The sequence below is a fragment of the Paramormyrops kingsleyae genome, chromosome 3 (assembly GCF_048594095.1).
Source record: "Paramormyrops kingsleyae isolate MSU_618 chromosome 3, PKINGS_0.4, whole genome shotgun sequence".
NCBI lineage: Eukaryota > Metazoa > Chordata > Actinopteri > Osteoglossiformes > Mormyridae > Paramormyrops > Paramormyrops kingsleyae.
The window spans coordinates 12,622,476-12,649,990 of NC_132799.1; the positions used below are offsets into that span (position 1 = coordinate 12,622,476).

The following is a 27,515-nucleotide window of genomic DNA, read 5'->3' on the forward strand; positions in this document are numbered from 1 at the left end:
CACAAATGATTCAGCTCAACAGCTGTGTGGTAATTAGGACAAGGAGGTGCAAGGAGTTGAATCATGGGTGTTAAATGAGGGGAAACCCAAAAAATGTGCAGGGCTCCGGCCCCCCAGGACTGGAGTTTGACACCCCTGTCATAGACCTTGTTTATGAAGGCTAATAAATTTGTGACAGAAGCTGAAGCTGAGCGAATGACAGGCCTGGAAGCATCCCTTTGTTCTCCTTGTGTTGCTGTGTTTTTGGCCTGTTTTTGGGCTAGGATTTCACAGGCCCTTTGCTGTGACACTTTAGCTTGAAAGGATCGGAGGACTTGAAAGGGCTTTAAAAACAAAGGCGTACATGTGGACACGCCAAAAGGCATGCCTCTGCGGGATGAGTGTCACCTTCTCTCATGCCAGTAGGCGTAGCTCATCCGAGCAGACGGATAAAAGGATGAAATGGTAGCTGGAGAGGGGCCCAGCTCGGCGCTCCGTGCTGTGAAAGGGAGCCCCGGTGACACGCAAACCCTTGTCATTGTCACAAAGCCAGCACCTTACGGGGGAAGCTGCGTCGCTGTGCCGGGACAGGTCTAGTTTAAACCAGAGGAGAGGGAACACTTAACAATGTGCAGCTGGTGGAGTGTGGGAGCAGTTTCTGGATAAGGCCCTCGTCACTCTACGGACACAATAGCAACACTGAATACTGAGAGATAAGGGATTAGCCTGCTTTGATTTGTCTGATCCATGTTATTGAGGCTTTGCATGCTAACACACGTGCACACACACATGTACTGTCCACATATTCGTATCTCTACTGGGACTCTCCATTCATTTCTATGTGTTCTAACCCTAATCCCAGCATAACAGCCTTAACTCCTACCCAGCCCTAACCTTAACCATAGATAACCAAGCTAAACACAAGATTTTTTTTAGTGTTTTTGATTGCATTCACAGATTGAGGTTATGCTTGTGGGGACTGAAAAAATGTCCCCACAAGGTAAGAAGCTACAGGTTTCTATTACATTTGAGGGAAATCTGGTCCCCACTATGAAATAATTCGAAAAACATGCACACACACACACACACACACACACACACAGGTACACACAAAAGCATGCCCCCCATTCTTCTGCACAAGGGTGTCCTCTGTCTGGGCGATATGGCTCTGGGCAGCATGACCGTACTTTAGCGATATTTGGGGACCACTGTAATGCTTTGGGTGGGACAGGCAAACAGTGACACAAGCTGGTACCTCGTCGTACAAAGAAAAATAGCACGTGGAAGGAGGGAACGGAGGACGGAGAAAAACACAGTCGGTCTTAAAGGCGCCCCTCGAGTGGCGGGTTTAAGAAAACAACACCCCTCTGAAGGGTCGGAAAATGTGACGGACCGGGCATCCGGGGGAGCGGGGGATTCCAGCTGGAAAAAGCTGCCAGCTGGGCTTCCCCGGGAGCGGGGGTCATTCAGCCTGCTGGGGTGGGAGGTGGAGCCCCGGAGTGGGGCAACCACACGTCACGCGGAACGCCATATGGCCGTAGGGGTGCACACCCATCATATCCACGCTCACACCTTTGTCTGGACCCCCCACCCACCACTGCGTACACGCTGGAAGCGTCTTCCTGCTCAGTGCTCCACTTTGTGTCCCACGCTCCAGATAATTGGCGGATATTTGGATGAAAAAGTAGCACAGAAACTGGGCCGACAGCTCTGCCTTTTGATTGGGCCCATGATGAACGACATGGGTGTGAAGGCCAGGTGCGTTTCCGGGGCCCTGGGAGAGGTGTACCTTTCACTTTGTCCCTGTTGGTGCCCCCCCCCCCCTGCTGAGAGGTACAGTTACAGCCCAGTGAAACACCTCACGCCTTTCCAAATACCAACAAGCGTCTGTTGTTAATGACAAGGCAAAGGCCTCTGGACTCCGTCAGAAACAGGCCATGTTTTCTTGTGCTGGCTATCACAGCTCACGTTGAAACGTCCCATCAGTAAGCTTACGTCTCAACACACTGTGGACGATCAGAAACACTTACACATTTCTTTTACATCTTTTATCCAAAATAACTTACAGTACAGGGAAGGTTTACAACTTTTATATGCACTCCTAGGATTTGAACCAATGACCTTTCTGTTGTTAGCACATAGCTCTATTTATTGAGCTATAGGAGCTAAACAGCACCAGTACGCATTCTCAGGTGTTGGAGTCCCACTGCGTGTATTATCGAATGGGCCTGAGTTTGAGTTGTAGAGGGGAAGCACAAGTCCACCCAGCTCATGGAGAACCATTGTGAAGCTGCTGTCAAGCGCAGCATCCTCTGATCTATCCATGGACAAGGCAGGAACTCAGATCCCTGAACAAACGCTGGTCAGACCCACCTCCTGGAAATTCCGCATCTCACAGTGGAGCTGGATCTTCTAGCATCGCCTGGGATCATAATCGAACAGATGGTCTGCTCAGCTGTGGGGCTGCCTGAGCTCCGTGTGTCTGCATGTTCTCCCATTGTGGTGCAGCTCTCCTCTGAGATCTCTGCAGTTCAATGTCATGCATTGTTAGGATGCATGCATTGGTCCTCACAAGGGGAAGCTCAATTTTTATAAAATCTGTGAATGCAATCAAAAAACTAAAAATGCCAAAAGTCTTACTTATGGTTAAGGTTAGGGCTGAGTAGGGGTTAAGGTTGTCATGTTGTGATTGGAGTGTTTCCCTGCCCAGCTGTAAGAATACAAATTGGTGCTGTGAGGCCAGGGGACAGTGGCCCTTTGGGGGCCGTTGTGCCCATGGCTCACAGCATTGAAACCTAACAGTCTGCAGTACTCAAGATGAATGGCAGAAGGGCTGGGAGGAGAGGAGACCGTGCCCGAGGTTTATTTGCGCCATCTACTGGTAAGTTGAACTGCCACCCCAGACTGTACGTCTTGGGCTCCCATCAAGAGACACTGTCGTAGGTGAGTCTCACAGACACCCTCAGTCTCTGTGTGGTGAGGATGGACCTATGCTTGGTGAATCTTCTAGAAGGTTCCATTGCTATAGTAAGGCAGAGCCCTGGTCCAACGCGCTCAGTATATTTCACAGGATATACTTTACATATGCTGCATTATACTCATTTAATGAACTGATCAGAATTAAAAACATACGTGTATGTAGAACAAAAGGTGGGTGTTCAACTTGAACCCTGGGTTTTACATTACCCCACCATGGGCGTTGTTTTCCATCCCCCTGCTATCCCCTTTCTTTTTCACAGCCTTTGTTTCTGTCCTTTCCCCCCCCTCTCCGGCATCCTGTCATGTGACAAGGATCCATCACTCGGGATGACAAACGACCTCTGGCAGCGCCCATCTGATAAGGTTCCTCACTTTCCGCGGTGACAAGGCGCATTAGTGGCTGATCTGTAACCCCGAGTCCTCAGGAGCGGTCAGACAGGCGACTTTCCGCGGACCGCTCACCCGAGTTGGGACCGCTTTGACATTATCGTGACGGCAGTGACCTATTTCTGCGCCTCCCGTCGGAGCAGAGCGATGCAGTCCACCGTCTGGAATCGGCGGCTCTCTCAAGCCAGCCGCCATTTTCCACCCCGCAGGCGAGCGACCGTGAATTAAGGCCCAGGCCCTGAGCCTGTCAAAATCACATGTTAATTGCTAATGCACATTAATGAATACAAATGGCTCTCTGGGCTTGTCTGCCCCTTTGTAATGAATTATTATCGCTCTCGACAATCACGTTTCTCAGCATTTTTCAATTAAGGGGCCAAGGGCCCCCTCTGATGAAGACAAACGACCCGCACGCCTGCCCGCGCCGAGCCTCCCGCCTCCCGCATTAATAGCTCTCCAATTTGGGCGCATCTTCCGCCATAAACGTGGCGATCCATTTTTTTTAAGTCTGACACCGGTTACGGAATTACGAGCAGGTGCTAATTACACATCTGATGAGGAGTCCAATTTACGGCGGGAGAGTTAACGAAGGGAATGCCGTCCTCGCTGTCAGATTAAACTGCTTCTGTCATCCTGGTGCCGGTGCTCGAATCGGGACAGTGGTTTGATAGACACGGGGTGGGGGGGGGTTGAGATGCCAGTTGCTGACAGGGCTCCTTATTAACTCGTCGCTCGTAGCACTCACTGACGTGCTCGGATCACACGGAGTGCAGCGCCGGCGAAGGTCATACACAGCAATGCACACTGAAAAGGAGGAAAGACAGGCGAAGATGTCCGAACTACATGGTCTGCTGAGATGCCTGTCTTTGCTTTGAAAAAGTTTACGAATGCAAGTTGACTTTCGGGGAGTTTAATCAACCCCAAACCTTTATGTCCAGAGACTGACAGTGCAGTTTTTAGGAAACATGCAAATATAGAGTTGGTGCCAACCTGCTTCATTCACCTGGATTAGTGGGTGGTGTAGAAGGATGTGGGCAATTGCATCGCTGCTGGCTAACTCTGTAGGCACTGTTTGGGTGCTTCCTGCTGTCTTCACTAAGCAGGGTTATCCCAGAGCTCGAGGTCCTTCACGTGTCACCGGGGGACCCCACATGACTCATGTCATGCGCCAGGGCATTTTGTCATTTATGTCTCATATTTTGAGTGTCATTGTCATCGAGGCACACGGTGTGCCGCGCTTGAGAATATGGAGGCGCCGAGAGCGAGGCCCCCATGAGAGAGAGCGGCTTGGAGAGTGCCGGGTTACGGCCGTAATGGCCGTTTCCGCAGGGAGCTGGGGAGCCCTTCGTGATTTACGCCACTACCTGGAATGGGTCCCCAGAGGCAGCTATTAGAATGCACCATGTAAATAAAATGAAAGACGAGTCGCTAAAGGTCAAATAAAACAGTGCAGTCCTTCCACGGTTTAAAGAGGGGGAATTAAGACGGTTTTTTACATTCTTGTATTGTCCCCCATAGATCCTAGAACAAGATGCCTGCACAATGCATAACTGGTCATCTGAGTCTTTCAACTTTTTTTTTTTTTCTGTAAGAAGACCTTCTGGGAGAGTATGGAGAATGTGGGAAGAAATATGAGTCTACTTTGAAACATGAGCACTTTTCATTCCAGTAGTTACGTCAATATGTATTTTGATGCATAGTTGATGCATATTGGCTTTGCATATATCTGAAATTCCTGAATTGTTTGGACTAATGCTGAAAAAGAGCTTGTTTTAGGTTTGTTTATTTTACTAAGCAGCTTTCAGCTTTCACCTCCCAAAATGTTAATAACCCCCCCCCCCCCCCCGCCTGATCTATTTTTCTTGTTCTATTTCATGCTGAAAACATTCAAGAAGAGTCTAACGGTGGAAGTCGTGGAGGGAAGGGTGGGGTTCCCAGTAATGTCAGCCTGACCTGGTCAACTTTTTGCCCTTGGAGGTCAAGGTTTTGAGAGAGCAGAGGTTAGAGCAGGTTAACAGGCTAGTTAACCTCCCATACTAACCTAACCCTCACCTCACATGCTACGAGGAGCCCTGCGAATTCCATCTGCACTTCATATGACTCCATAAGAGCTGTGTGTCCGTAACTGTGCCACCAGCTGAAATGCGGATTGATTTTGATCCTGTGAGTTGAGAGCTTTATGATCCATCAGGATCCAATTACTGTCCATCATCTCCGCTAATTGCAATCATGCAAATGCGGCCTAATCAATCATTCAGCTGGGAGATGTATGTCACTCATAGATCCCATCCAGATGCAGCGACTTACCTCCTATGTAACAATGGAAGGAGAAGTTGGACTTCTGAGGAGAAGCGAATGACCTCTTCTCTGTGGCATGAAGTCGCCATAACAGGGACGGTTCCGGGCCTTTTCCCTGGTCCGCCCCTCAGCGTTTGCGCCTGAGAGCGTTAATGGTCACTGGGGCCAAGGGGTTCCCCAGCTCTGGGGGCTGTTGTTGTTCTTCTAAGGTGTAACCAATGGTTACCAATGCTATCAAAACCGCTCAAAAACCCCCCCAAAAAAAGGAACAGCTTCCTATAAAGAGCCTTCCAAAAAAACGGCTATGGGGGCTCCAGAAATGTTTCCCATAAACAGCGTATTCCCAGCTAGCTTAATTAGAGCTGAGCCCTCCAGGACGGACTTGTCATAATTGGCCTTCCTTGACTCGTTAAACCCCCTCCCGTCCCCCCCAAAGCTGATAAGCAGCCTCCATTCAAATCGTCATGAATAGCCTCTCTGTTACTCTGCTGTCACCAGAGTGACACCAAGGGGCCTCACATGGACAACAGCGGCAAAAATAAACAAAAATGCACTCGCCAGATTATCCCCTCCACCACCCACCCTCACTCCAGCGAGGCTCGCTCAGTCCATGGCCCTGTTCAGAGATGAGAATGAGAATTTCTGTGTCCCGATTCCTCTGTCCGGCCTGATCGCCTGTCTCACTTTTTGACATTCCGTGGGATTTCAAAACCAGCACCTGGGATAGAAATGCAGCTGTTTGATGGGGACCTGAAGTCTAAATTCATAATTTCAATAAAAAGAATTTAATAAACACACCATAACACTAGAATGCACATATAAAGCAGATTTGTCGTTGCAATGTGGACATAATCAGCCGGCCTCGGGGGGCCCTCTCCAAGCTTGGGGCCCTGGGCCATTGCCTGCGCTGCCTGGCCTGTGTGGATCCTCTAGTGAAATGGATGGATCTGTGAAATGTCGACTGTACAGGAAGATACAGAATCACCGAGAGCAAAGGAAAAACACCCACAGCTCGAAGTGGAACTAAGGGACATTTCCTTAGGATGTCAGGGATACCCGGTAAGTATTTACATCGGCACTAGACATGGGTCAGTTATATACCAAGTATAAATGTGGTTAATTTTTGAAAAACATGAACTGCAGTCATTTTGAGGTGGGTCTGGGGGGGCAGGTAAATTATTGTTAGAGAGATTTTTTACGATGACGCAGAAGTAGGCACTCAGGCACGCTGCTGTTGGAGCTCACGTGCCCACCGGCGCCTCCTGCAGGCTACCTGAGAGGCTGCTGGGTTGAGGCTGTTTTTATTCGTAATTAAGCCTCTGGTTTCCAGGCCCCAGTGTGTGCTGGGCTTCCAGGTGTCTGAGCACTGCTGTCCCAGCACAGGAGTCTGGGTAAAAGGGCCAGCCCTCGAGGAAAGCTGCCTGAAAACACCTGCAGATTGGTGGATATTAATTCATTGGTCAAAAAACAGCCCACAACTGCTTTTCTACCTGAAATGTGAGGGGAATTGTCCTGTGGTATTTTTTTTTTTTGGTGATGGGGGCAGCACTCTGTGAAAGTTATTTTTACACTCTATCCCCTGAAACAAGGCAGGTCTACACCGTGCCGTGAACCCGGCACCGGTGGATTTACAAGGGGGCTGTGAGGTCACCGCTCGCTGTGCCCGGGCCTGTAAATCAGCCAGGGCCACTGCTGTCACCACTGCTGCTGCCGAGACTTGCGTAGCCTCATCGATTCGGCCTCCACACTGCGCAGACATTCCTCTCATTTCCCACACCGGGCACCAGCAGCTCTGACCTGGGAGCCAGACAATGAACAGGCCTTCCCAGCAGTTGGGCTGGCCCACAGAGGAGCACAGGGGCCTTTTGTAGAGGCCTGAGAGTGGGAAATGGGGTTAGGGAGACACCTGCATGCCGCCTGGGTCACATGTTCACATGTGGGATACCTCGAGTCATGTGACCTTGTGAATCATATATGGACTAAATGGGTTCAGGCTTCACAGGATGTGTTAGTGGGGAGAACTGTATCAGAGGGACTTAGTGGGTGGATTGGGGGCCTATACACCGAGTGTAAATTAAAAGCACTATGGCTGGAAGTGAACCTAACGGTGAACCATGACAAGGGAATGAGCGAGTGGAGGCACAGGAAAGGTCCTTTGCCTGGTGCTTTCCATGCTGATACAATAAACAGTGTGTTTATCCTGCTGTAATGGTGTGTGTGTGTGTGTTTGTGTGTGAGTTTGCATTGATCACATCTGAGGACCAAACTGTCCCCAAAGTGTAGTAAAACCTGAAATTCCCCTACTTTTGAGGACATCATTTTGGGTCCCCATTTGGATAACCTCAGTTTTATAAAAATCTGTGAATGCATTCAAAAAAGTAAAAATGCCAAAGGTCTTGTATTTGGGTTGGTTACTTATGGTTAAGGTTAGGGATGGATAGAGGTTAATGGTGTCGTGATTGGGATTAGGGTTTTTGCCATAGAAATGAATGGACGGTCCTCATTCAGATAGGTACACCAACATGTGTGTGTGTGTGTGTGTGTGTGTTTGGGTGCGTGCGGCTCCACGCATTGGGCTTCCCCAACTAATGCATCAAAGATCCGCCTGCCAGTCTAGATGGGATACACAACGATCAGGTAGGACAGACGGCCCAGCCAGGAAACACTAAGCTGAAATCCAACAGTGGCACCTTCCCTTACAGCCCCACCCAGTAAACCTGGCCTTCCACTCCACTCATACTTTATTATTTATAGCACTTTATAATGGAGAGTAAGGTTAAGATGGAGAGTTATACTGGGGAGTATCCAGTGAATAAATAAGAATTATCCAGACAAGCAATTGCAGTTCAACGTTAGACAGATTTATATTTCCGTATGAATTTTTAATGGCATGAAACCTTGAATCTTGTGAAATGCAAAAGGAGACCCCAGAAAAGCGCTTTGTTTGGCCCCTCTGAAGATTCTCCACAGTCAAGTGCATGCAGACATGCACCATAAAGGCATATATCCCTATATTAGAACATCTGAGACATACAACAAAGAACTCATTTATAAACTGGGAAACATCAATCAGATTCGACTTCTACTGGAAGAAGGTAAAACATCTTCTTTGAATGGATTTTTGGGGTGGAAATGAGCTTTAAATAGACTATAAATAGATTTTATAGATCATTATTATATTGCTTTTATTAAAACCACAGCAGATTAAACTGAGATTACCATGTAATACAATAAGAACTGCACTGCTGGTTCAGTCCAGCTATCATGGCCTACAAACAGGTCTTCACCCGTGCCTCCATCCTGACTTCAGCATATCAGTGCTTCTGCATTTCATCATCTTAGTTAATATTTTCTATACGTTTCCTATAGTGTGTGAGAAGAGACAGGAGTGGAAGAAACACACACACATTTACTGTGTGGAGTGATGAACACCAGAGTCCAGATCTTGAATCACCTTCCGTTTTAAAAGGACAGAGGCCCCCTGAGGACGGCCATGTTTGTCGATAGATAATAAATGCTAATATTAAACATTCCTCCCTATCATTACTGTTAGCGGTAATAGGAGTTTGTGGTTCTGTCTGGCCCATTTCCTGCGTCCCACCACCCCCACCGCACTTACAGTGTCTCTTTCACGGACAGACCGCTTCTACCGACCAGTTTTCATGTAAACATACAAACCATACTTCATGAACCACAACACCAAAGCACATCTGTTTAGAATCTGTTCAGAGCTCTAACACGATACACATGATACATATAGCTCATTATCTGGAGGAGAATACTGCAGGTAAAATATTCACATTGTGATCAAAACAACTCAGTTTTGTTCTGATGGACCCTTGAAGGCTGATCATCTAAGATCTAAAATGCCAAACTGCACCGAAGTGTGTCAGTGTGACGACGTCCTGCAGAAGAACACAGACAAGGTTCACGCTGATTCAGGCGGCAGATTACAGAGGGTAAAATTAAAAATAAAAATACACGGGTGTGGGTGTGTATGAAAGCATACAAAGTGTCTTCTTTGGGAGAATGCTGGAGAAGGTAGCCAGGGAAACCAGCAGTGTTCAGGAGGCTTTTTCCTGGATCCACTGGGTGCCACAGAGAGCCGGGATGTTCTGAAGGACGTCCAGCCAGACTTTGTAACAGAAGAGGTACTGTTCCTGGAATCAGAGGGAAGGCCGTGTTCATTACCGAGCAGTACTGTTGGATTTATTGGGCTCCGCTCAGCCCGTCTGGAGGAAGGGAAACCCAACGCGCCCTGTGCTGATGTAAGCAGAACTCCCCTCGGACAGCTAATGAAATTAGGCTGAACCCTGAAATGATCTGCGTTGTCTATTTGCCAGGAAACAGCTGCTTGTTCTGTTTTCTGGCTCCATGTGGTTCAGCATTTAGGGGCCCCCAGGATGTGAGTACAGGCATTAATGGACCAGGGACACATATGTGTGGCCTTTAGAGATCTAGGAGCTCTGGGGATGTCTAAAGGACCAATGCTTTACCCAGAGGCAGAGAGCCATCTCTATAGGGATGCCTCAGAAAGTCATTGCACTGCCTGAACTGCAGAGTAACACACCTTGGTCTGTACCATGCCGTGGCGCTGCAGCCTCATCTCCCTCACAATGCTGCTGATGTTTATCTGCAGAGGCAGAGTAGCACAGTGGTTAGACTCACTGGCAGCGGAAGAGCCAGGCCTGGCCTCTAGGGAGGGAGAGGGGGACACAGGGCGGGCAGCTAAAGGCTGGGGAGAGACGTCTCACACTGAGGTCCTTCGCGATGAGGGCCAGGATGACATCAGTGCAGATGAGGACGCCGGCTCGGCCAACGCCAGCGCTGCAGTGCACAATGACGGGGCCGGTGTGGTGCACGGCCCGCATGTAGTGTGCAAAACGCACCAGCTGGTGGCAGGAGCGTGGCACTCCGTGGTCGGGCCAAGCTGTGAACTTCAGGTGCCTCACTAGGTGGACGTCCCCACTCTGTAAGAGAAAGGGGGTGTCATTAATACAGCGGATAAGGCTGGACCTCCAGGAGGATCTCCTCACCGCATCCTCTGCTCCCTCCTCACACACATCAGCGCTCCATGCCTGCACTCCAAGCTCACCTCCTTCTCCACCATCTTGATCATCCTAATGTAGAAGTAGTCCTGCCGCTGGTAGTTGCCCAAGATGAGCTGGTAGCGCCCGGTGTCCAGAATCTCATGGAGCTTCTCGGGCCAGTACCGGTGGCACTTGACCCGGCCGCGCTCCACCTCCCGCGTCACCATGGCGATGACATCTGAGCGATTCTCCCACACCATCTGCCAAAAGCAGGCCTGGGTGCCGGGCAGTGGGCCCTGTGTGCAGATGTAGCAGAGCCGCTCGCTGGGCCCCACGCTCATGCGGATGTAACTGGCGTTGATGTACTCCTGCTGTTCCCCCACTGACACCCGTGTTCCATCGTCTGTGGGGTCACAAGGAGGTAGGGGGGGGGCATCCCAAAGGGCATCACACAGGGAATCAGCTCAGACTAGCACAAAAGCTGGAGGGAAACGGGCATGGGCATATTGGAACGTGGCAGAAATTCCTTCGGGGTAAGATGGGAATGTTGCTCATTCTTACCGGATTTGCTGGGATCCTTTGAAATTATCTAAAGACTGTAAGAACCTTTTCAAATTGCAGAAGGCCCCTCGGAGACAAGTTCCTGAAGACAGGCCCCTAGAGAATGCCCCTCGGACACAGGCCTCCGGAGAAGCCCCCTCGGAAACAGATTACTGGAGTAGGCCCCTCGGAGACAGGCCTCCAGAAAAGGCCCCTCGGAGACAAATCCCAGAGAAAGGCCCACCGACAAAATCTCCATGGTGATGTGCGTGTGCCTCAGTGTGGTCCGCAGCCCCTCCGGCTGCAGACGGAGCCTCTCCTTCTGGGTGGTGTTGAGTTTTACAAGCAGAGCAGCAGGGCTCTGCAGGCCAGTGAACAGTACAGATCCACAGTGGCCTTACTATCAGAATGTGCAATGCGCGTGACCCCCGCAGCACAGACGGAACACACACGCAGCATGATATGTGCTGTAAGAGAACCGGGGAGGCGTGTGGGTGGGCCCGCTCCCTGCATTGTGTACCTAGGACCCTACACTGGATCAGTCATTAGCTGATGGTGCAGAAGACTGAATTCATGTGGACCTTCAATAGGCAGACAGGCCTAAGCCCCAATATCCTCTCTAGATTCTCACTTCAGGGGGTGCAATGGAGGGGGGAACGTGAGCTGCGTGCCAGCAACTCACAGGGCAAAATGTCTCGGTACCGGTTCTTCTCCCGGTTCTCCGGAGCATTTCCCACAAGGCAGCTGTCGGCAGGTCTCAGGTGCTCCAAGGCCTTTTGGGAAGAACAGGAAGTTCACCGTGCGAAGAATTAAGTTGAGTTAGGCCTGGCATGCCACCTGTTAGCCTATGAGAGGGCCCAGGCGCTCGATTCCTCTCCTTGGCTATGATGAACAGAAGTGGCCAAGGAGCCATAAAAGTACACTGCTCCTAGTGTTACCCAACTCCGTGTGTCAACTCAGGTCCGGGTCGGATCGGGCCACGTACCATGAACTCCTTAATGAGATCCTGCTGGTCCAGCTGGTGCTGCAGGTTCTGAATGAGGGCCCTGAGGCAGACGCCGGAGTACTGGCTGTTCTCAGACGGGCTTGTCACAGCCAGGTTGCTGAGGGCCTCCTCTGACACAATGGGGTTTTCTGCTTCACGGTGAGAAAAGCAGAATTGAAGATCAAATTTCCGAAACTCACTCGGTCCATTTGATTGTTGTTTTTGAGATGCAACAGTCAACGAAAGTCAGATTTCCTCATCATATGTTATGGTACCTGGAACCAACACTCACTCACCATAATCCAAGGAAGAACGTTCAATTTCAACTCACTAAGGGCACAGAAATTTTGTTGGATGTGTGTCCCATGGACTGAGTGAGTTTTGTAAGTTTGTTTATCATTTGTAGGGATAAGAAACCTGCATGGAAATATGCAGGCTCCTACAGAAGCCCCGCCCACATATCATCTCTCTCGCTTTTGAGGTAAACTCTACAAGAAAGCTCCAAGAAGCACCCTGGAATCACAGCTGTTATCAATCAGAGAGTCTTTGTGAAGAAGTGGCAGGTAATGGACTGATTAGCAGCCCAGCTACCCATGAAGGACTCAGACGTCATCATATTTTTTTGGAGATATGCTCCCGGGCCCTGATCCATTAATCCACTCCACCTGTCAAAGGCGAGTCAGGGTATGATGAATCTTCATCACTGTCACCCACACCCTCCTCATCCTCACTGCTCCACTCATCACTTTGGTCTTTGCGTCGTCTGCTGGCTGCATCTCGCTGCAGTGACAGAAATGCGTTCCTGAAGCAAGGTGGAGCAGAGTCAGGAATAATGATGTTATTCCTCCATAGGGCAGTCATGCAAGGCCACCTCTTCCACCTAATGTGCTGAAAAGCTGCTCATAGTAAACCATATGTAACTACAGGTCAGTGACTTGATTTTATCTGAGACTCAAAAAAATGCAAAAGGAGGATGGATTTTATTAATGGCTCTCTGCTGCCCCCTTGTGGATAACTTAATAGCTGATTAAAGTCACCCTGTGTCCTGCAGCTGTATTAAGTTGAAAGTTAAGGTAATCATGCTCATTGTTGCTATTTACAATGCAATTCTTATTTGCTGCATGAAAATTAAGATAAGCAACTAAAAACACACAACCAATAGAAATAAATCAACCATAAACTCCTTAATTAAAGTAAAAGTCACACATTATGGTATAATTATTTGCCCTCTGCGGCTGTGTGGTACCTGTCGCAGGCTTCCTGGGCCTTGTCAAGCATGTACAGTGGGAGACAGGAGCTGTTTGGACTTTCCTGCAGGTCAGAAGTGAAAGGTCAGCATTTTGGATGTTACCAAACTGTGGTGGTAATGATGATGTCATCAGTGCGGAGAATGAGGGTGAAGATGACATCATCAGGCATTACAGGCTGCAGCTGTAGCACTGGGTGGAAACTTTCCGCTCTACCTCTCCAGAGTTTTCCAAGAATCTTCCCATAACCCGTCTTTCTGTCATTTCCTCTTTTGTGTCAGTCTCCATGGTGATTCCTGTGGAAAAAGTCACACATCAGTAGGATGAAGGACCTCGCCCAAAGTCTCGCCAATGCCCGAAGAGCTGACCTGGGTGGCCATGTTCAGGCTCCAGACCGGCCACGGTCCAGCTGTCTCTGTGTACGGTCAGCTGCACAGTGCCCTCGGCTGCCCACAGGATCTGCAGCACCTTGCTGCGCCTTAGACCCGACACAATAATGCCGTTCACCTGGCAGAGAGCAAAGCATCCTCAGCCAGAATGAAGGCAAGACAAGGCATTCTGCAGGAGTTCTCGTAATACTACCATGTATGATAACAATAAAGACACGAGTTCCTTGAATTTATAGGCACAAGGAATCAGCTTCAACTTCGAGGCACATAATATAATAATAATAATAATAATAATAATAATAATAATAATAATAATGGTACCACTTTACAATAAGGCTCCCTTTTCCCACTTATAAATGGTAGTAACTCATTAATTAAAAAAGTGTTATAAGCTGTTATAACTGTTTATAACTGTCTGCTCATGATTTACAAACCTAATAACCCAGTTATAAACCATTTATAAACCCTTTATAAGCGTAGTCTTATTGTAAAGTAGCAGAAATTTACAGAATGATGGTCGAATATGTTTCCAATTAAACAGTATTTTTTGTATTCAGCTCCTTTATTCCATTCATGAACAGCTCCTGCCTCTACATATCCTACTAGCCATGAAGCATAACCCCCCACAGCTATGTTCCTCTGGCAGCTTGAGGAAGCTTTGATGGCCGGGTACCTCCAGGAGCACATCTCCCACCAGGAGCCTGCCGTCCAGCGCCACCATGCTCCCAGGTCTGATCTCTTTCACTCTGAGGGAGCTCCCGTTCGTCAGGGTGAAGCCCAGCCCCCTTGTCTCAGGCTTCGGGAACTCCAGTTGGTAGATGCGGCTCTAAACAGAGATGGGGGGGCAGAGCAAAGAACTGTAAGGTAGAGCAAGTGCTCGATGAGAGACTCCATCCCTGAGGACAGGTCATAGGTCCCTACACTGGCAGACACAGACTGGTGAAATATTCATGCCGATCTTAAGGACAGATAAAGTTCTCACCTGCTGCGCTGAGGTTGGCGGGAGGTTGCGTCCGAGTCTCTCCATACTGCCAGGTAAAGCATTCCCTGCAGAAGACAAACACAGGGGCGGCTCCTTGGAGACCCGCTCAGACTGACACTAAGGCCTGATCTCACAAAGCTGAGAAATAGTACACAAATTCACAACAGAACAGGACCAAGCTTTTAGCAGCTGGGTTGAGACAAAATCAGCCACCCACAGTTAATATTCACAACAAACAGCACAACCTGCCCACTTCATCTAAGCTAATATGCATTTCCAAAAAAAGGCCCAGAATAGCTCAGAGCCTTAGGGGTAAGAGTCCCAAACTCACGGTGCCATCGCCAGTCTGCGGCCATATCTGGAGAGCAGCACTGCACAGTGAACTGCCGTCCCTCCCGGTTGAGTCTGTGTGCCCCTTGAGGACACTTACCCCCAGGGTAGCCGTCTCCCAGCAACTGGTGACATGCTTCACAGGACAGCTCCCACTGCAAGCAGCACCGTGCCGTAATACCCTAGTGGGGGGTCTGCAGCTTCACTAATAATTAATCCCCCCCACCTCACCAATCCCAGCCAGAAAGGCATCAAGGTGTCCTTACTGTCGTCACAGGTCACATCCTGCTCTGCAACGCCTGGATCCTCAAACCGGGAGAACAGCGTCACATGCCTATTCCACTGGAACAGCCCTGGGAGTGGGTACAGTTTGAGAACAGCCGTCAGAGAAGGTGACAGAGGACACAGCTCAGGATGGGAGAAAGGACAGGCCTCAGGATGGCAGAGAGAGGACAGGCCGCAAGATGGCAGACAGAGGACAGGCCTCAGGATGGCAGAGAGAGAACAGGCCGCAAGATGGCAGACAGAGGACAGGCCTCAGGGTGGCAGAGAGAGAACAGGCCGCAAGATGGCAGACAGAGAACAGGCCGCAAGATGGCAGACAGAGGACAGGCCTCAGGATGGCAGAGAGAGAACAGGCCGCAAGATGGCAGAGAGAGAACAGGCCTCAGGATGGCAGAGAGAGAACAGGCCGCAAGATGGCAGACAGAGGACAGGCCTCAGGGTGGCAGAGAGAGAACAGGCCTCAGGATGGCAGAGAGAGAACAGGCCGCAAGATGGCAGAGAGAGAACAGGCCTCAGGATGGCAGACAGAGGACAGGCCTCAGGATGGCAGAGAGAGAACAGGCCGCAAGATGGCAGACAGAGAACAGGCCGCAAGATGGCAGACAGAGGACAGGCCTCAGGATGGCAGAGAGAGAACAGGCCGCAAGATGGCAGAGAGAGAACAGGCCTCAGGATGGCAGACAGAGGACAGGCCTCAGGGTGGCAGAGAGAGAACAGGCCGCAAGATGGCAGACAGAGAACAGGCCGCAAGATGGCAGACAGAGGACAGGCCTCAGGGTGGCAGAGAGAGAACAGGCCTCAGGATGGCAGAGAGAGAACAGGCCTCAGGGTGGCAGAGAGAGAACAGGCCTCAGGATGGCAGAGAGAGAACAGGCCGCAAGATGGCAGACAGAGGACAGGCCTCAGGGTGGCAGAGAGAGAACAGGCCGCAAGATGGCAGACAGAGGACAGGCCTCAGGGTGGCAGAGAGAGAACAGGCCGCAAGATGGCAGACAGAGGACAGGCCTCAGGGTGGCAGAGAGAGAACAGGCCGCAAGATGGCAGACAGAGGACAGGCCTCAGGGTGGCAGAGAGAGAACAGGCCGCAAGATGGCAGACAGAGGACAGGCCTCAGGGTGGCAGAGAGAGAACAGGCCGCAAGATGGCAGACAGAGGACAGGCCTCAGGGTGGCAGAGAGAGAACAGGCCGCAAGATGGCAGACAGAGGACAGGCCTCAGGGTGACAGAGAGAGAACAGGCCGCAAGATGGCAGACAGAGGACAGGCCTCAGGGTGGCAGAGAGAGAACAGGCCGCAAGATGGCAGACAGAGGACAGGCCTCAGGGTGGCAGAGAGAGAACAGGCCGCAGGATGGCAGACAGAGGACAGGCCTCAGGGTGGCAGAGAGAGAACAGGCCGCAAGATGGCAGACAGAGGACAGGCCTCAGGGTGGCAGAGAGAGAACAGGCCGCAGGATGGCAGACAGAGGACAGGCCTCAGGGTGGCAGAGAGAGAACAGGCCGCAAGATGGCAGACAGAGGACAGGCCTCAGGGTGGCAGAGAGAGATCAGGCCGCAAGATGGCAGACAGAGGACAGGCCTCAGGGTGGCAGAGAGAGAACAGGCCGCAAGATGGCAGACAGAGGACAGGCCTCAGGATGGCAGAGAGAGAACAGGCCGCAAGATGGCAGACAGAGGACAGGCCTCAGGGTGGCAGAGAGAGAACAGGCCGCAAGATGGCAGACAGAGCACAGGCCGCAAGATGGCAGACAGAGGACAGGCCTCAGGGTGGCAGAGAGAGAACAGGCCTCAGGATGGCAGACAGAGGACAGGCCTCAGGGTGGCAGAGAGAGAACAGGCCTCAGGATGGCAGTGAGAGCTTAGGCTTCAAGATGGCAGAGATAGGACAGGTCTCAAGACAGGAGAGAGAGGTCAAACTAAAGCCTGTGACTGTGCTGACTGTGGCTTTGCCTGTGCTCTGATTCACTTATTGAGGCCTGTGACTGTGGCTGTGCTCACGCTCTGACTCGCCTACTAAGGCTTGTGAGAGTGGCTGTACCTGCACTCTGACTCGCCTGCTGAGGCCCGTGACAGTGGATGTACCCGTGCTCTGACTCGCCTACTAAGGCCCATGAGAGTGGCTGTACCCGCACTCTGACTCGCCTGCTGAGGCCCAGTGAATGTGGCTGTGCCCACGCTCTTGCCCTAATGGGAGCTGACACATCGCGATGGAGAGTCAGTCAGGCATTCGCTGATGGCAGGCAGCGGAGCAGCTCTGGATCTAATGCTTGTCACTTCTGACTTAGGCTGGATGTGTCTGCCCGCCTGAATCCCCCACCCGACATGCCTCTGACAGCCCAAGTGCTTAAGTAACCTCGGGGAAGGTTAAAGAGACACACAGGGAATTTGGTGTAGACCAGTATTTCCTAATGCAGTCCTTGGGGACCCACAGACAGCCCATGTTTTTGCTCCCTCCTAGTGAGGTACTTTACACTAACACAATAAAAACAAGAATTTTTTCTGCTCTCCAAAAAGTTACTCATATCTAGTTGGACGGCTAGATGAACACCGCATTAGTTCTCAAAACTCTCCTCAGGGGCACCTCAGCCATTCCATGTATTCATTGAATTTCACCACCAGCTCACTTAATAAGTTCATTAATTAATGGTGTGCTAGCGGTCAAATGAAAAAGTGTAGGGGTGAATTGGACAGTTGCTGCAAATACTGGGGTGAATTTAGGAGAGCATTGAAATGGCCAAGCTGACAAACGCTGACAGACATAATATCATAGTTTTACATCTGTATGAAGATTGTTTATACATGATTTCCTTTGCCTGCCGAAGAACTTTGCACAGTACTGTATACTGGGATCCACCCAGGGTTCATCACATGGAATCACCAACATGTCCACAGACGCTCTGTTCTCAGTATGTAGATGGAATGAAACCAAACGAATCACCGTTCCTCTTCCCTCTGGGTACCACCGGCTTGTCATCCCTGCACAAAACACAGTATCACTGTGGTGTTCTATTGAATTAATCACATTTAACCTTGTATAAAGTTGTAGTTTAGTGACACCTTCTGGACAAAGATTGGTACTACACTTAGCGTTAGTGTCCTTGTTTGATGACGTCAAACATGTGAGTCTAGCAGTAACGAAAGAGCACATTGTCATGACTGTCATCGCTCCCTGATTTAAGTTGATTAGAAGGCACAGTCGGTAGGTAGACTTTGTACAATTATTATTTTACTTATGTTTACGTATACATACGCTATATCCATGTCATTTTACATGTTGGATGTAACTTTATTCCTTATTTAAACGATCGTATTACCTTTATGGTTTAGGGAAGCTTAAGGCTAGGTTTATGCCCCAGTTGTGCTTGTGCGTGTACATATCACTATTTTTGTATACTTACCGTTCTGTAATTTGTGTATTTTTGCAGTTTTACGTTATTCCATAAGCAACAGTAAAGGATAAACAATTATCTCTTCCTTCGGAGTCTGTTGTCTTTGGGAAACGTTATCTGTCTGCCGAGTCAAGCAAGGCGTTTGATGCAGAGGGCAGAACAGTAAAACGACTATCTTTAGTGATCAACTTCCAGTTTATGACTCCACGGCGGGGAGCAAGTCAGTTCATGGGCGTCAGCAATGTCCGACCCGAGCTTCAAGTCTGGATCAAGTTGGCGGGCGTCGAGGGCTTCATGTTCGTCACATTACTCACGTGGCCCGGCGGCGGTGGTCACTGCTGCTGCAATGGCGAGGGCAGAGGCTGAAGCAACTAAAGCAGAGATGGCCTTTGCTGAAAGAGAAAGTGAGCTGAAAATGCAACAAGTGCAACTTGAGGTTTCATTAAAGGCTTTACGACTGGAGAAGAGAGCTGCCGCTGTACAAGCGAAGGCAGAGGCTTTAGAAACAGCTGCAGAATTAGGAAGCGCAAGAAAATCCAGTTTAACGGAACTATCTACAGAGGATGAATCGGAACGCACGCAGGCTTACGTTTTAAAACAGATAGCCAGTGAGGAGGAAGCTGAGATGCCAGTCCTGGATGGCCCGTTTTATGATAACAAAGACAAAGGGTTTTCAGGAAAGCAACCACCACAGACTACTCCATCTTATGTGCCGCAGGAAAGCCAGAGTGCTTTCTATGCCACTCCATCCAGCTTTCAGGCAGTAAACGCAGGGAGCATACAAAACCCTGCCATTTCTCAGCCGATTGGTATACCTTTTACACTTCCTAGTCGACGTAAGGCATTCTCACAGCCACCAAAGGACGGTCCTCATGCATATGCTGCAGCGGGTCAAGATAGTGGAGAGAGGAGCAGAGACAGACAGGTGCCACATGCCTTTTTTCAAACAACGCCAAGTACTAACTTGTATGCCAACAATCAAATGTCTGATGTAGTCAGGTTCATTGCAAGACGTGAATTAGTGTCTACTGGCCTTACACAGTTTAACGATCAACCAGAGTACTTCAGAGCATGGAGAGCATCGTTCTTGAATGCTACTAAAGACCTTGACCTTTCTCCAAGCGAGGAAATGGACTTACTAGTAAGATGGCTGGGATGTGAGTCAGCCGAGCACGCAAGACGCATTAGAGCCGTCCACATTAACTACCCAGGGCAAGGGCTCAAACTTATCTGGAAAAGGCTTTCTGAAACATACGGCTCACCGGAAATGGTAGAAAGTTCTCTCTTCAGGAAACTGGAGAACTTTCCAAGAATATCAAACAGAGACAATTACAGATTGCGGGAGCTGGGAGATTTGCTTAGGGAGATTCAAGCGGCTATGCAGGACGGGGATCTGATGGGCCTTTCCTATCTAGATACAGCGCGAGGCGCAAATCCAATTATACAAAAATTGCCATATAACTTACAAGAGAGGTGGCTCACAGTAGGATCTAAATATAAAGAGGACTATAGTGTTTCCTTCCCACCTTTTGAGTTCTTAGTAGACTTTGTATGTCAGCAAGCAAAAATGCGCAATGATCCAAGTTTCTCCCTTATGACCGGGCAGGAAGAGTCTCGCAGACCAAACAAACAGTTAAATAAATCGGGTTTTCCCAGAGCTGTCGCAACACACAAGACCCAGGTTTCTTCTGGAAATGCATCGGCCGCCGCCGAATCCAAAAATAAAATAAATCCTGCTAAACATTGCTTTTTGCATGAGAAACCTCATCCTCTGCCCAGATGTAGAGGGTTCAGGATGAAGCCTATGGAACAGAGAAGGTTATTGCTCAAACAGCAAGGCATATGCTTCAAATGTTGCAGCTCCGTTTTACACATGGCTAAAGACTGCGACAAGGCCATTGAATGTTCAGAATGTGGAAGCACTACCCACATAGCGGCGCTTCATCCAGGCCCAGCACCATGGGCGACTGTTCCTGATCACCTGGTAGCAAAGATGCGAAAGATAAATGAAGACAGTCCTGTGGTATCAGAGGTGTCTTCAGCTTGTACAGAGGTATGTGGAAATAGTCAACTTCCACGTTCTTGCTCAAAGGTCTGTCTAGTGAAGGTCTATCCTGGAAGCCATCCAGAGAAAGCGATCAAAGTATATGTCATACTAGATGACCAAAGCAACAGATCACTTGCAAGGCCAGAATTCTTCGATTTGTTTGACATTACGGAATGTAGCATAGCCTACACCCTCAAAACATGTGCAGGTACGACGGTAACCGAAGGCAGATTGGCTCAAGGCTTTCAAGTGGAATCTCTGGATGGAAGCGTAGTCTTACCCTTACCTGTGCTTCTTGAGTGCAATGAAATTCCAGACAACCGCTCGGAAATTCCCAATCCAGAAGTGATCAGTAAGCACAGGCATTTAAGACATCTTGCAAGGTACATCCCACACCTCGACCATCATGCTCCGATTCTTTTGTTATTAGGCAGGGATATTATCAGGGTCCACAAAGCCCATAAACAAGTAAATGGTCCACCAAATGCCCCCTTCGCACAAAAGTTGGACTTAGGGTGGGTAATTATTGGGGACATGTGCCTTGGGAAAATTCACAAACCTAACTTTGTTCAAGCTTATCGCACCAACATTTTGGAAAATGGACAGTGCACGCTTTTTCATCCATGTCCTAATAATTTTAACATAAAGGAGAAACCGCAAAGAGTATCACTTTCTGAGTCTCGGTTCAAGGAGAGCATTCAAGGTCTAAAGGAATGGGATGTATTTCAGAGAACAAAGGATGATGAGAAAATAGCTCTATCTATCGAGGACAAATTATTTCTTCAATTTATGGACAGTGAAGTCTACCAAGACGAGGAAAATTCATGGGTTGCCCCACTCCCATTCAAGCAGCCAAGACAATATCTACCAAACAACCGTCCACAAGCTGTGGAACGTCTCAATGCGCTTAAGCGTTCTTTTAGAAAGAAGCCAAATATGGAAAAGGACTTTGTAGCCTTTATGGGAGGTCTGTTCCAAAATGATCATGCTGAGATAGCTGCTCCAGTCAGCCCTAATGAACAGTGTTGGTATCTGCCTTCCTTTGGGGTATACCATCCCAGGAAGCTATCCCAGATTCGAGTTGTCTTTGACTCCAGTGCTCAGTATAAAGGCGTCTCGTTAAATGGGGTTCTTTTGTCAGGTCCAGACCTCAATAATAGTCTCCTTGGAGTTCTCATGCGATTCCGCAAAGACCCTGTCGCTTTCATGGTAGACATTAAGCAAATGTTCTACTGCTTCAAAGTTCGTCCAGCAGATAGGAACTACCTGAGATTCCTTTGGTTCCATGAAAATAACCCAGAGAACGAACTCGCCGAATACCGTATGAAGGTGCATGTATTTGGCAACAGCCCATCTCCCGCAGTGGCCATTTACTGTCTTCGGCGTGCAGCTCAAACGGGAGAAAGGGAGTTCGGTCAAGATGTCAGGCAGTTCGTGGAGCAAGACTTCTATATGGATGATGGACTGAAATCCTTACCCACTCCAGAAATGGCTATCAGCTTGCTAAAACGGACACAGGACATGCTGGCTGACTCCAATTTGAAGTTACATAAGTTGGCTTCAAACAGTAAGGAAGTTATGGGAGCGTTTCCATCGGAAGATTATGCAAATGCATTAAAGGAACTGGATATAGGAGTCGATTCACTTCCCATGCAGCGCAGTCTTGGCCTGCTTTGGAATCTGGATACGGATTGTTTCAACTTCCAAGTTCAAAATGATGAGAAACCTTGTACTAGACGTGGACTGCTATCGGTGATAAACAGCTTGTACGATCCGTTAGGATTCGTGGCTCCGGTTACAGTTCAGGGCAAAGTACTATTGAGGGAATTGACCGCAAACCTTACCGACTGGGATTCACCATTGCCTGTGAGCAATCAAGAGCTGTGGGAGACATGGAAAAGCTCTCTGCAAGATTTGCGACATGTGCAAGTGCCAAGAAGTTATGGATCAACATCACTGTCAGATGCCAAATTGACAGAGCTCTCTGTGTTTTCTGACGCTTCGGAGAAAATAATTGCGGCAGTCGCTTACATAAAAGCAGTTGACTCAGATGGTAACTGCCATACAGGGTTCATCGCAGGCAAAGCAAGGTTAGCTCCACGACCAGAGCTCACTATACCGCGACTGGAATTATGTGCGGCAGTGTTGGCCGTGGACATGATGGAGACCATCACTGAGGAGATTGCTGTTAAGTTTGACGAGGTAAACTTCTACACAGATAGTCGAGTTGTTCTTGGCTATATCTACAATGAGGAGCGCAGGTTTCATGTCTATGTGAGCAACCGTATACAGAGAATTCGGAGAAGCTCTACTCCAGAACAGTGGCATTATGTAAGTTCAGGGCATAATCCTGCGGATATTGCAACAAGGCCCATAGCACCCATGAAATTGCAAAACACGATCTGGTTCAGTGGACCTGCATTTTTGCATCGACCAAAGACGGAGACTGTCGCTGAAGATCCCTATGCACTTGTCGACCCGGATCAGGATGTAGAAATTCGTACACATGTAACAGTGTTGAACACCACTGTCTCGAAACGCTTTGAACGTTTTTCTGACTGGAGTCGTTTGATCAGAGCTATAGGCAAGTTGATTCACATTGCATACTCTTACAAGCAGGACCCAAACAACAGCACTCCAACGTGCAAGGGTTGGCACTGTTGCGAATTGCCCCTGAGTGCTGACACATTACTTCAGAGCAAAGAAGTTGTTGTGAAGGCCATACAACGGGAAATGTACGCTGAAGAGTTGCAGTGTCTGAAACAGCACAAATCGCTTCCAAAAACTAGCACGCTTCAGAAACTAGACCCCTTTGTGGATGAAAGTGGTCTCTTAAGGATCGGTGGTCGTCTGGTCAAAGCAGATTTAAACTCTGGAGAAAAGAGGCCCCTCATCATACCTGGTAAGAGCCATGTAGCTTTACTCCTGATACGACACTTTCATGAACAAATTCATCACCAAGGTCGTCACCTTACAGAGGGTGCGATAAGATCTGCCGGCTATTGGATAATAGGAGGTAAAAGGCGGGTTAGCAGTCTCATCCATTCCTGTGTTGTATGTCGTAGACTCAGGCGGGGCTGTGAAACTCAAAAGATGGCAGATCTGCCCAAAGACAGACTCAGTGCAGAGCCGCCTTTCACACATGTGGGAATAGATGTGTTCGGGCCCTGGTCAGTGTCTGCTCGAAAAACAAGAGGTGGCGTCGCAGTAAATAAAAGATGGGCCGTGTTATTCACGTGCTTAAGTATCAGGGCCATTCACATAGAGGTGATTGAATCTCTGAGCACCTCTAGCTTCATTAATGCCTTAAGGAGGTTCTTGGCAATCCGGGGCCCAGTGAAGCAGATTCGCTCGGATAGAGGAACTAATTTCATTGGAGCTTGTAAAGAGCTACAGATACCTTCCAATGTGGATGAAAAGGCAGTGGGACGTTTCCTGTCGGATCAGGGGTGTGCATGGACATTCAACCCTCCCCATTCATCGCATATGGGTGGCGCGTGGGAAAGGATGATTGGTCTCACTCGTAAGATCTTGGATGCCATGCTCCTGCAGATGACATCCTCCAGTCTCACTCATGAGGTACTTTCCACCTTTATGGCAGAAGTCACTGCCATTATAAACAACAGACCTTTGATACCTGTGTCGTCTGATCCGGCGGATCCTTTCATCTTGACACCAGCAACCTTACTTACCCAAAAGTCCGGCACCGACTTACTTCCTCCTGGGATTTTTGAGAAGCCTGATCTATATAAACAACAGTGGCGTATGGTGCAAAGTCTTGCAAGTACGTTTTGGGACAGATGGCGCAAACAGTACCTCGCCACACTACAGTACAGGCGGAAGTGGCAACATCAACAACCCAACGTCTCCAAAGGATGTATAGTCCTGCTCAAAGACCCTCAGTCCAAACGGAATGACTGGCCCTTAGGTATCATAACAGAAGCTTACCCCAGTCAGGATGGACGAGTCAGGAAAGTACAAGTGAAGATCATTGGGAAGGATGGACCCAAAGTGTTTCTCAGACCAATTAATGAGATCATACTACTCCTCCATGAAGATCCTACACGGGATGTTAACAATTAAAAGGGAAAAGGAAGGAGTTTGGTATTTTGGCATACCAGACGGGGAGTGTGGTGTTCTATTGAATTAATCACATTTAACCTTGTATAAAGTTGTAGTTTAGTGACACCTTCTGGACAAAGATTGGTACTACACTTAGCGTTAGTGTCCTTGTTTGATGACGTCAAACATGTGAGTCTAGCAGTAACGAAAGAGCACATTGTCATGACTGTCATCGCTCCCTGATTTAAGTTGATTAGAAGGCACAGTCGGTAGGTAGACTTTGTACAATTATTATTTTACTTATGTTTACGTATACATACGCTATATCCATGTCATTTTACATGTTGGATGTAACTTTATTCCTTATTTAAACGATCGTATTACCTTTATGGTTTAGGGAAGCTTAAGGCTAGGTTTATGCCCCAGTTGTGCTTGTGCGTGTACATATCACTATTTTTGTATACTTACCGTTCTGTAATTTGTGTATTTTTGCAGTTTTACGTTATTCCATAAGCAACAGTAAAGGATAAACAATTATCTCTTCCTTCGGAGTCTGTTGTCTTTGGGAAACGTTATCTGTCTGCCGAGTCAAGCAAGGCGTTTGATGCAGAGGGCAGAACAATCACTGTTATGGGCCCTAATCATGTGACCTCTGAACCGGGCTGGTTGATCAATGTGCAAAGCTGAACTGGGTCATGTGACACAGCCCGGACCTGGTGGCCTTCAGCTTGACGTTGCGCGGGGCTGACTCGCAGGCCTCCAGCGTCATTCCCATGGTGCACTTCCCGCAGATGTAGAGGATCTTGTCACGGGGCTGGATGGTGCCGTCCACACTGGCAGGGAATGGGGCACCACCTCCTGTACATAGATGGCCTGCCAGCGGCTGCCAACCCCCCCGGCCAGTTTGATGCCTGCGGGGCAAGAGGAGGGTGGAGCCGCGATGAGGGTCAGGTGGACGGTCCCTCCAGGGAAATCAGGGGGCCGGGAATTAAAATAGTGCTCAGTACAAACACATGGCAGCTGGTGAAACACAGGAAGGAGCAGCACTTTAGGGTTAAGAAGCTTCTTTAAAAAGCCCTTTATGTTAGAGATGTGCCGACAGGATCTTCTCACGGTTTGCTGTCCCGACGGCTGATTGCTGAGTTCTTCTCCATGGCCATCCTGCCTCTGAACTCTTTGCTGCCCCTCCCCCCCCCCCTCAAAGATTTGCATTTTACACTAACCATCTACCAGCACTTTGTTACTTTATTACCATTAGTGCTGTTACAGCCACTGTTACTGATACTCATTATTTATCAAAACCCCAGTTTTCCCCCACAGTCTAAAAACCAAGTTACCCATAAGTGTGCATGTGTGAGTGACTTATGTATGACTGTGCCCTGCAATGGGTTGGTGCCCAATCCTGGGTTGTTCCCTGCCTTGCGCTTATATAGGTTCTGGACCCCCTGCAAGCCTGAATAGGACAAGCGGTTACCGATGGATGGATAATCCTTATTTATTGTTACATACCACTGATGAGCTCTGTTGCTTCCATCATTGCCCCTTCTGAACATCCAATCATTGTTTACTTTTACATTGTGTGTCAATGTTGTTTTTTTTCCTCCACTTGTCCTATCAATCAATGCACTTCATGTATATATGTAGCACTGCAGCCTGGGGAACATTGTTTCACGTCATGCAGTGTACTGATTACAATTACCATGACCATGAAACCCCAGTTGACCTGACTTGACTTCTGGGTGACATTTTGCCTGAAAAAGGTCACACACGTGTTCTCCATGGCCATTGATGCACCTTCTCTGGAAGCCTTGCTTCATCGCCTATGAAACCTCATCTCTGCGAGACCCACCTAAGTGGCCACTGCCTTGTTTGTACAGCACTATGTCTGGGGGGCTGTCCATGGGGGGCGGGGCCCGCAGGTTCTGCACAGCCCGACCCAGGACCATCATTAGACGTTTGCCGGACGAGCGTAGCATGCTGAGGACCTCCTCCTCCATGACGCCGGTCACGCTGTGACCATTCAGCTGCAACATGACCATGACACACTTCAAGTTTGCAATCAAACAACACACCCCCACTGCCTAAAGCCAAAAGCAGCCCACCCAGCAAAAGACAAACCATGATGAGTCTGTCCACTGGGCACATTCGGCCGTCTGCTTTGGCCGGGCTGTCCACGACGTCCTGGACATAAAAGCAGCTGTCCATTCAGTTTTTTTTATATCAACCCTGCAACTCACCCTCATATGGTCTTCATCGCCATCCTCCTTTTCCTCCTCCTCATCTTGGTCCCCCAACTTATCGTTACCTGTGACAGACACGGACTGGGCTGGAGGTGGAGAAGGGGGCGTGGCCAGGGGGGGGCAGGTGGCCACAGCTGGGGGAGCCGTGCAAGAGGGGGCTGATGGTCAGGAACTCCGCATCTGCTCGGATGTTGAGATCATTCTGGACCAGGCAGTGGAGCATGGAGTCTGTGAGCTCTCCAGGACCACTGAAAGCAGAGGGCATCCCTGAGAATAACAAGCTTCACCTACACTTTCCACAGCGCCGTGGGTCATAGGTCAGCCCCCATCATGAATACATGCTTCTGT

The 27,515-nt window shown here is 49.1% G+C and overlaps 1 protein-coding gene and 1 long non-coding RNA gene across 6 annotated transcripts; one reads left to right on the top strand and one right to left on the bottom strand.

The window, feature by feature from the left end:
• Positions 1-8,596: 8,596 nt before the first annotated feature.
• On the bottom strand, positions 8,597-27,147 carry ptpn20 (protein tyrosine phosphatase non-receptor type 20). Of its 5 annotated transcripts, XR_011989483.1 has the most exons (17): positions 26,777-27,147; positions 25,641-25,838; positions 18,368-18,405; positions 15,413-15,499; positions 14,817-14,881; positions 14,508-14,660; positions 13,814-13,952; positions 13,662-13,741; positions 13,445-13,509; positions 12,864-13,000; positions 12,199-12,350; positions 11,896-11,986; positions 10,739-11,076; positions 10,398-10,613; positions 10,214-10,276; positions 9,653-9,803; positions 8,597-9,548 (listed from the first exon to the last, which is right to left on the bottom strand). XR_011989483.1 is itself a non-coding variant. In XM_072709629.1 (16 exons), exons 1-16 carry the CDS (start codon positions 27,130-27,132, stop codon positions 9,708-9,710), a joined length of 2,271 nt encoding a protein of 756 aa, XP_072565730.1. In that variant the 5' UTR covers positions 27,133-27,147; the 3' UTR covers positions 8,597-9,707. The 5 variants fall into 5 exon arrangements, 4 of the variants coding, with proteins under 4 accessions (XP_072565730.1, XP_072565729.1, XP_072565731.1 ...); XM_072709629.1 differs by having other exon boundaries at positions 8,597-9,803; positions 12,199-12,347; XM_072709628.1 differs by having other exon boundaries at positions 8,597-9,803.
• LOC111850323 (uncharacterized) lies at positions 18,446-25,471 on the top strand. Its single transcript, XR_011989484.1, has 2 exons — positions 18,446-18,628; positions 18,855-25,471. It is a non-coding gene; the product is annotated as an uncharacterized lncRNA (long non-coding RNA).
• Positions 27,148-27,515: the final 368 nt, after the last annotated feature.

Excerpts from the sequence above, each read along its gene's own strand:
- ptpn20 (XM_072709628.1), bottom strand. The coding sequence starts at position 27,132 with ATGGACAGCTGCTTTTATGTCCAGGACGTCGTGGACAGCCCGGCCAAA. Across the intron at positions 14,661-14,816 it reads CGCCAACCTCAGCGCAGCAG|AGCCGCATCTACCAACTGGA; the intron begins GTGAGAACTTTA and ends ATCTCTGTTTAG. Across the intron at positions 9,804-10,213 it reads ACGGCATGGTACAGACCAAG|GAACAGTACCTCTTCTGTTA; the intron begins GTGTGTTACTCT and ends CTCTGATTCCAG.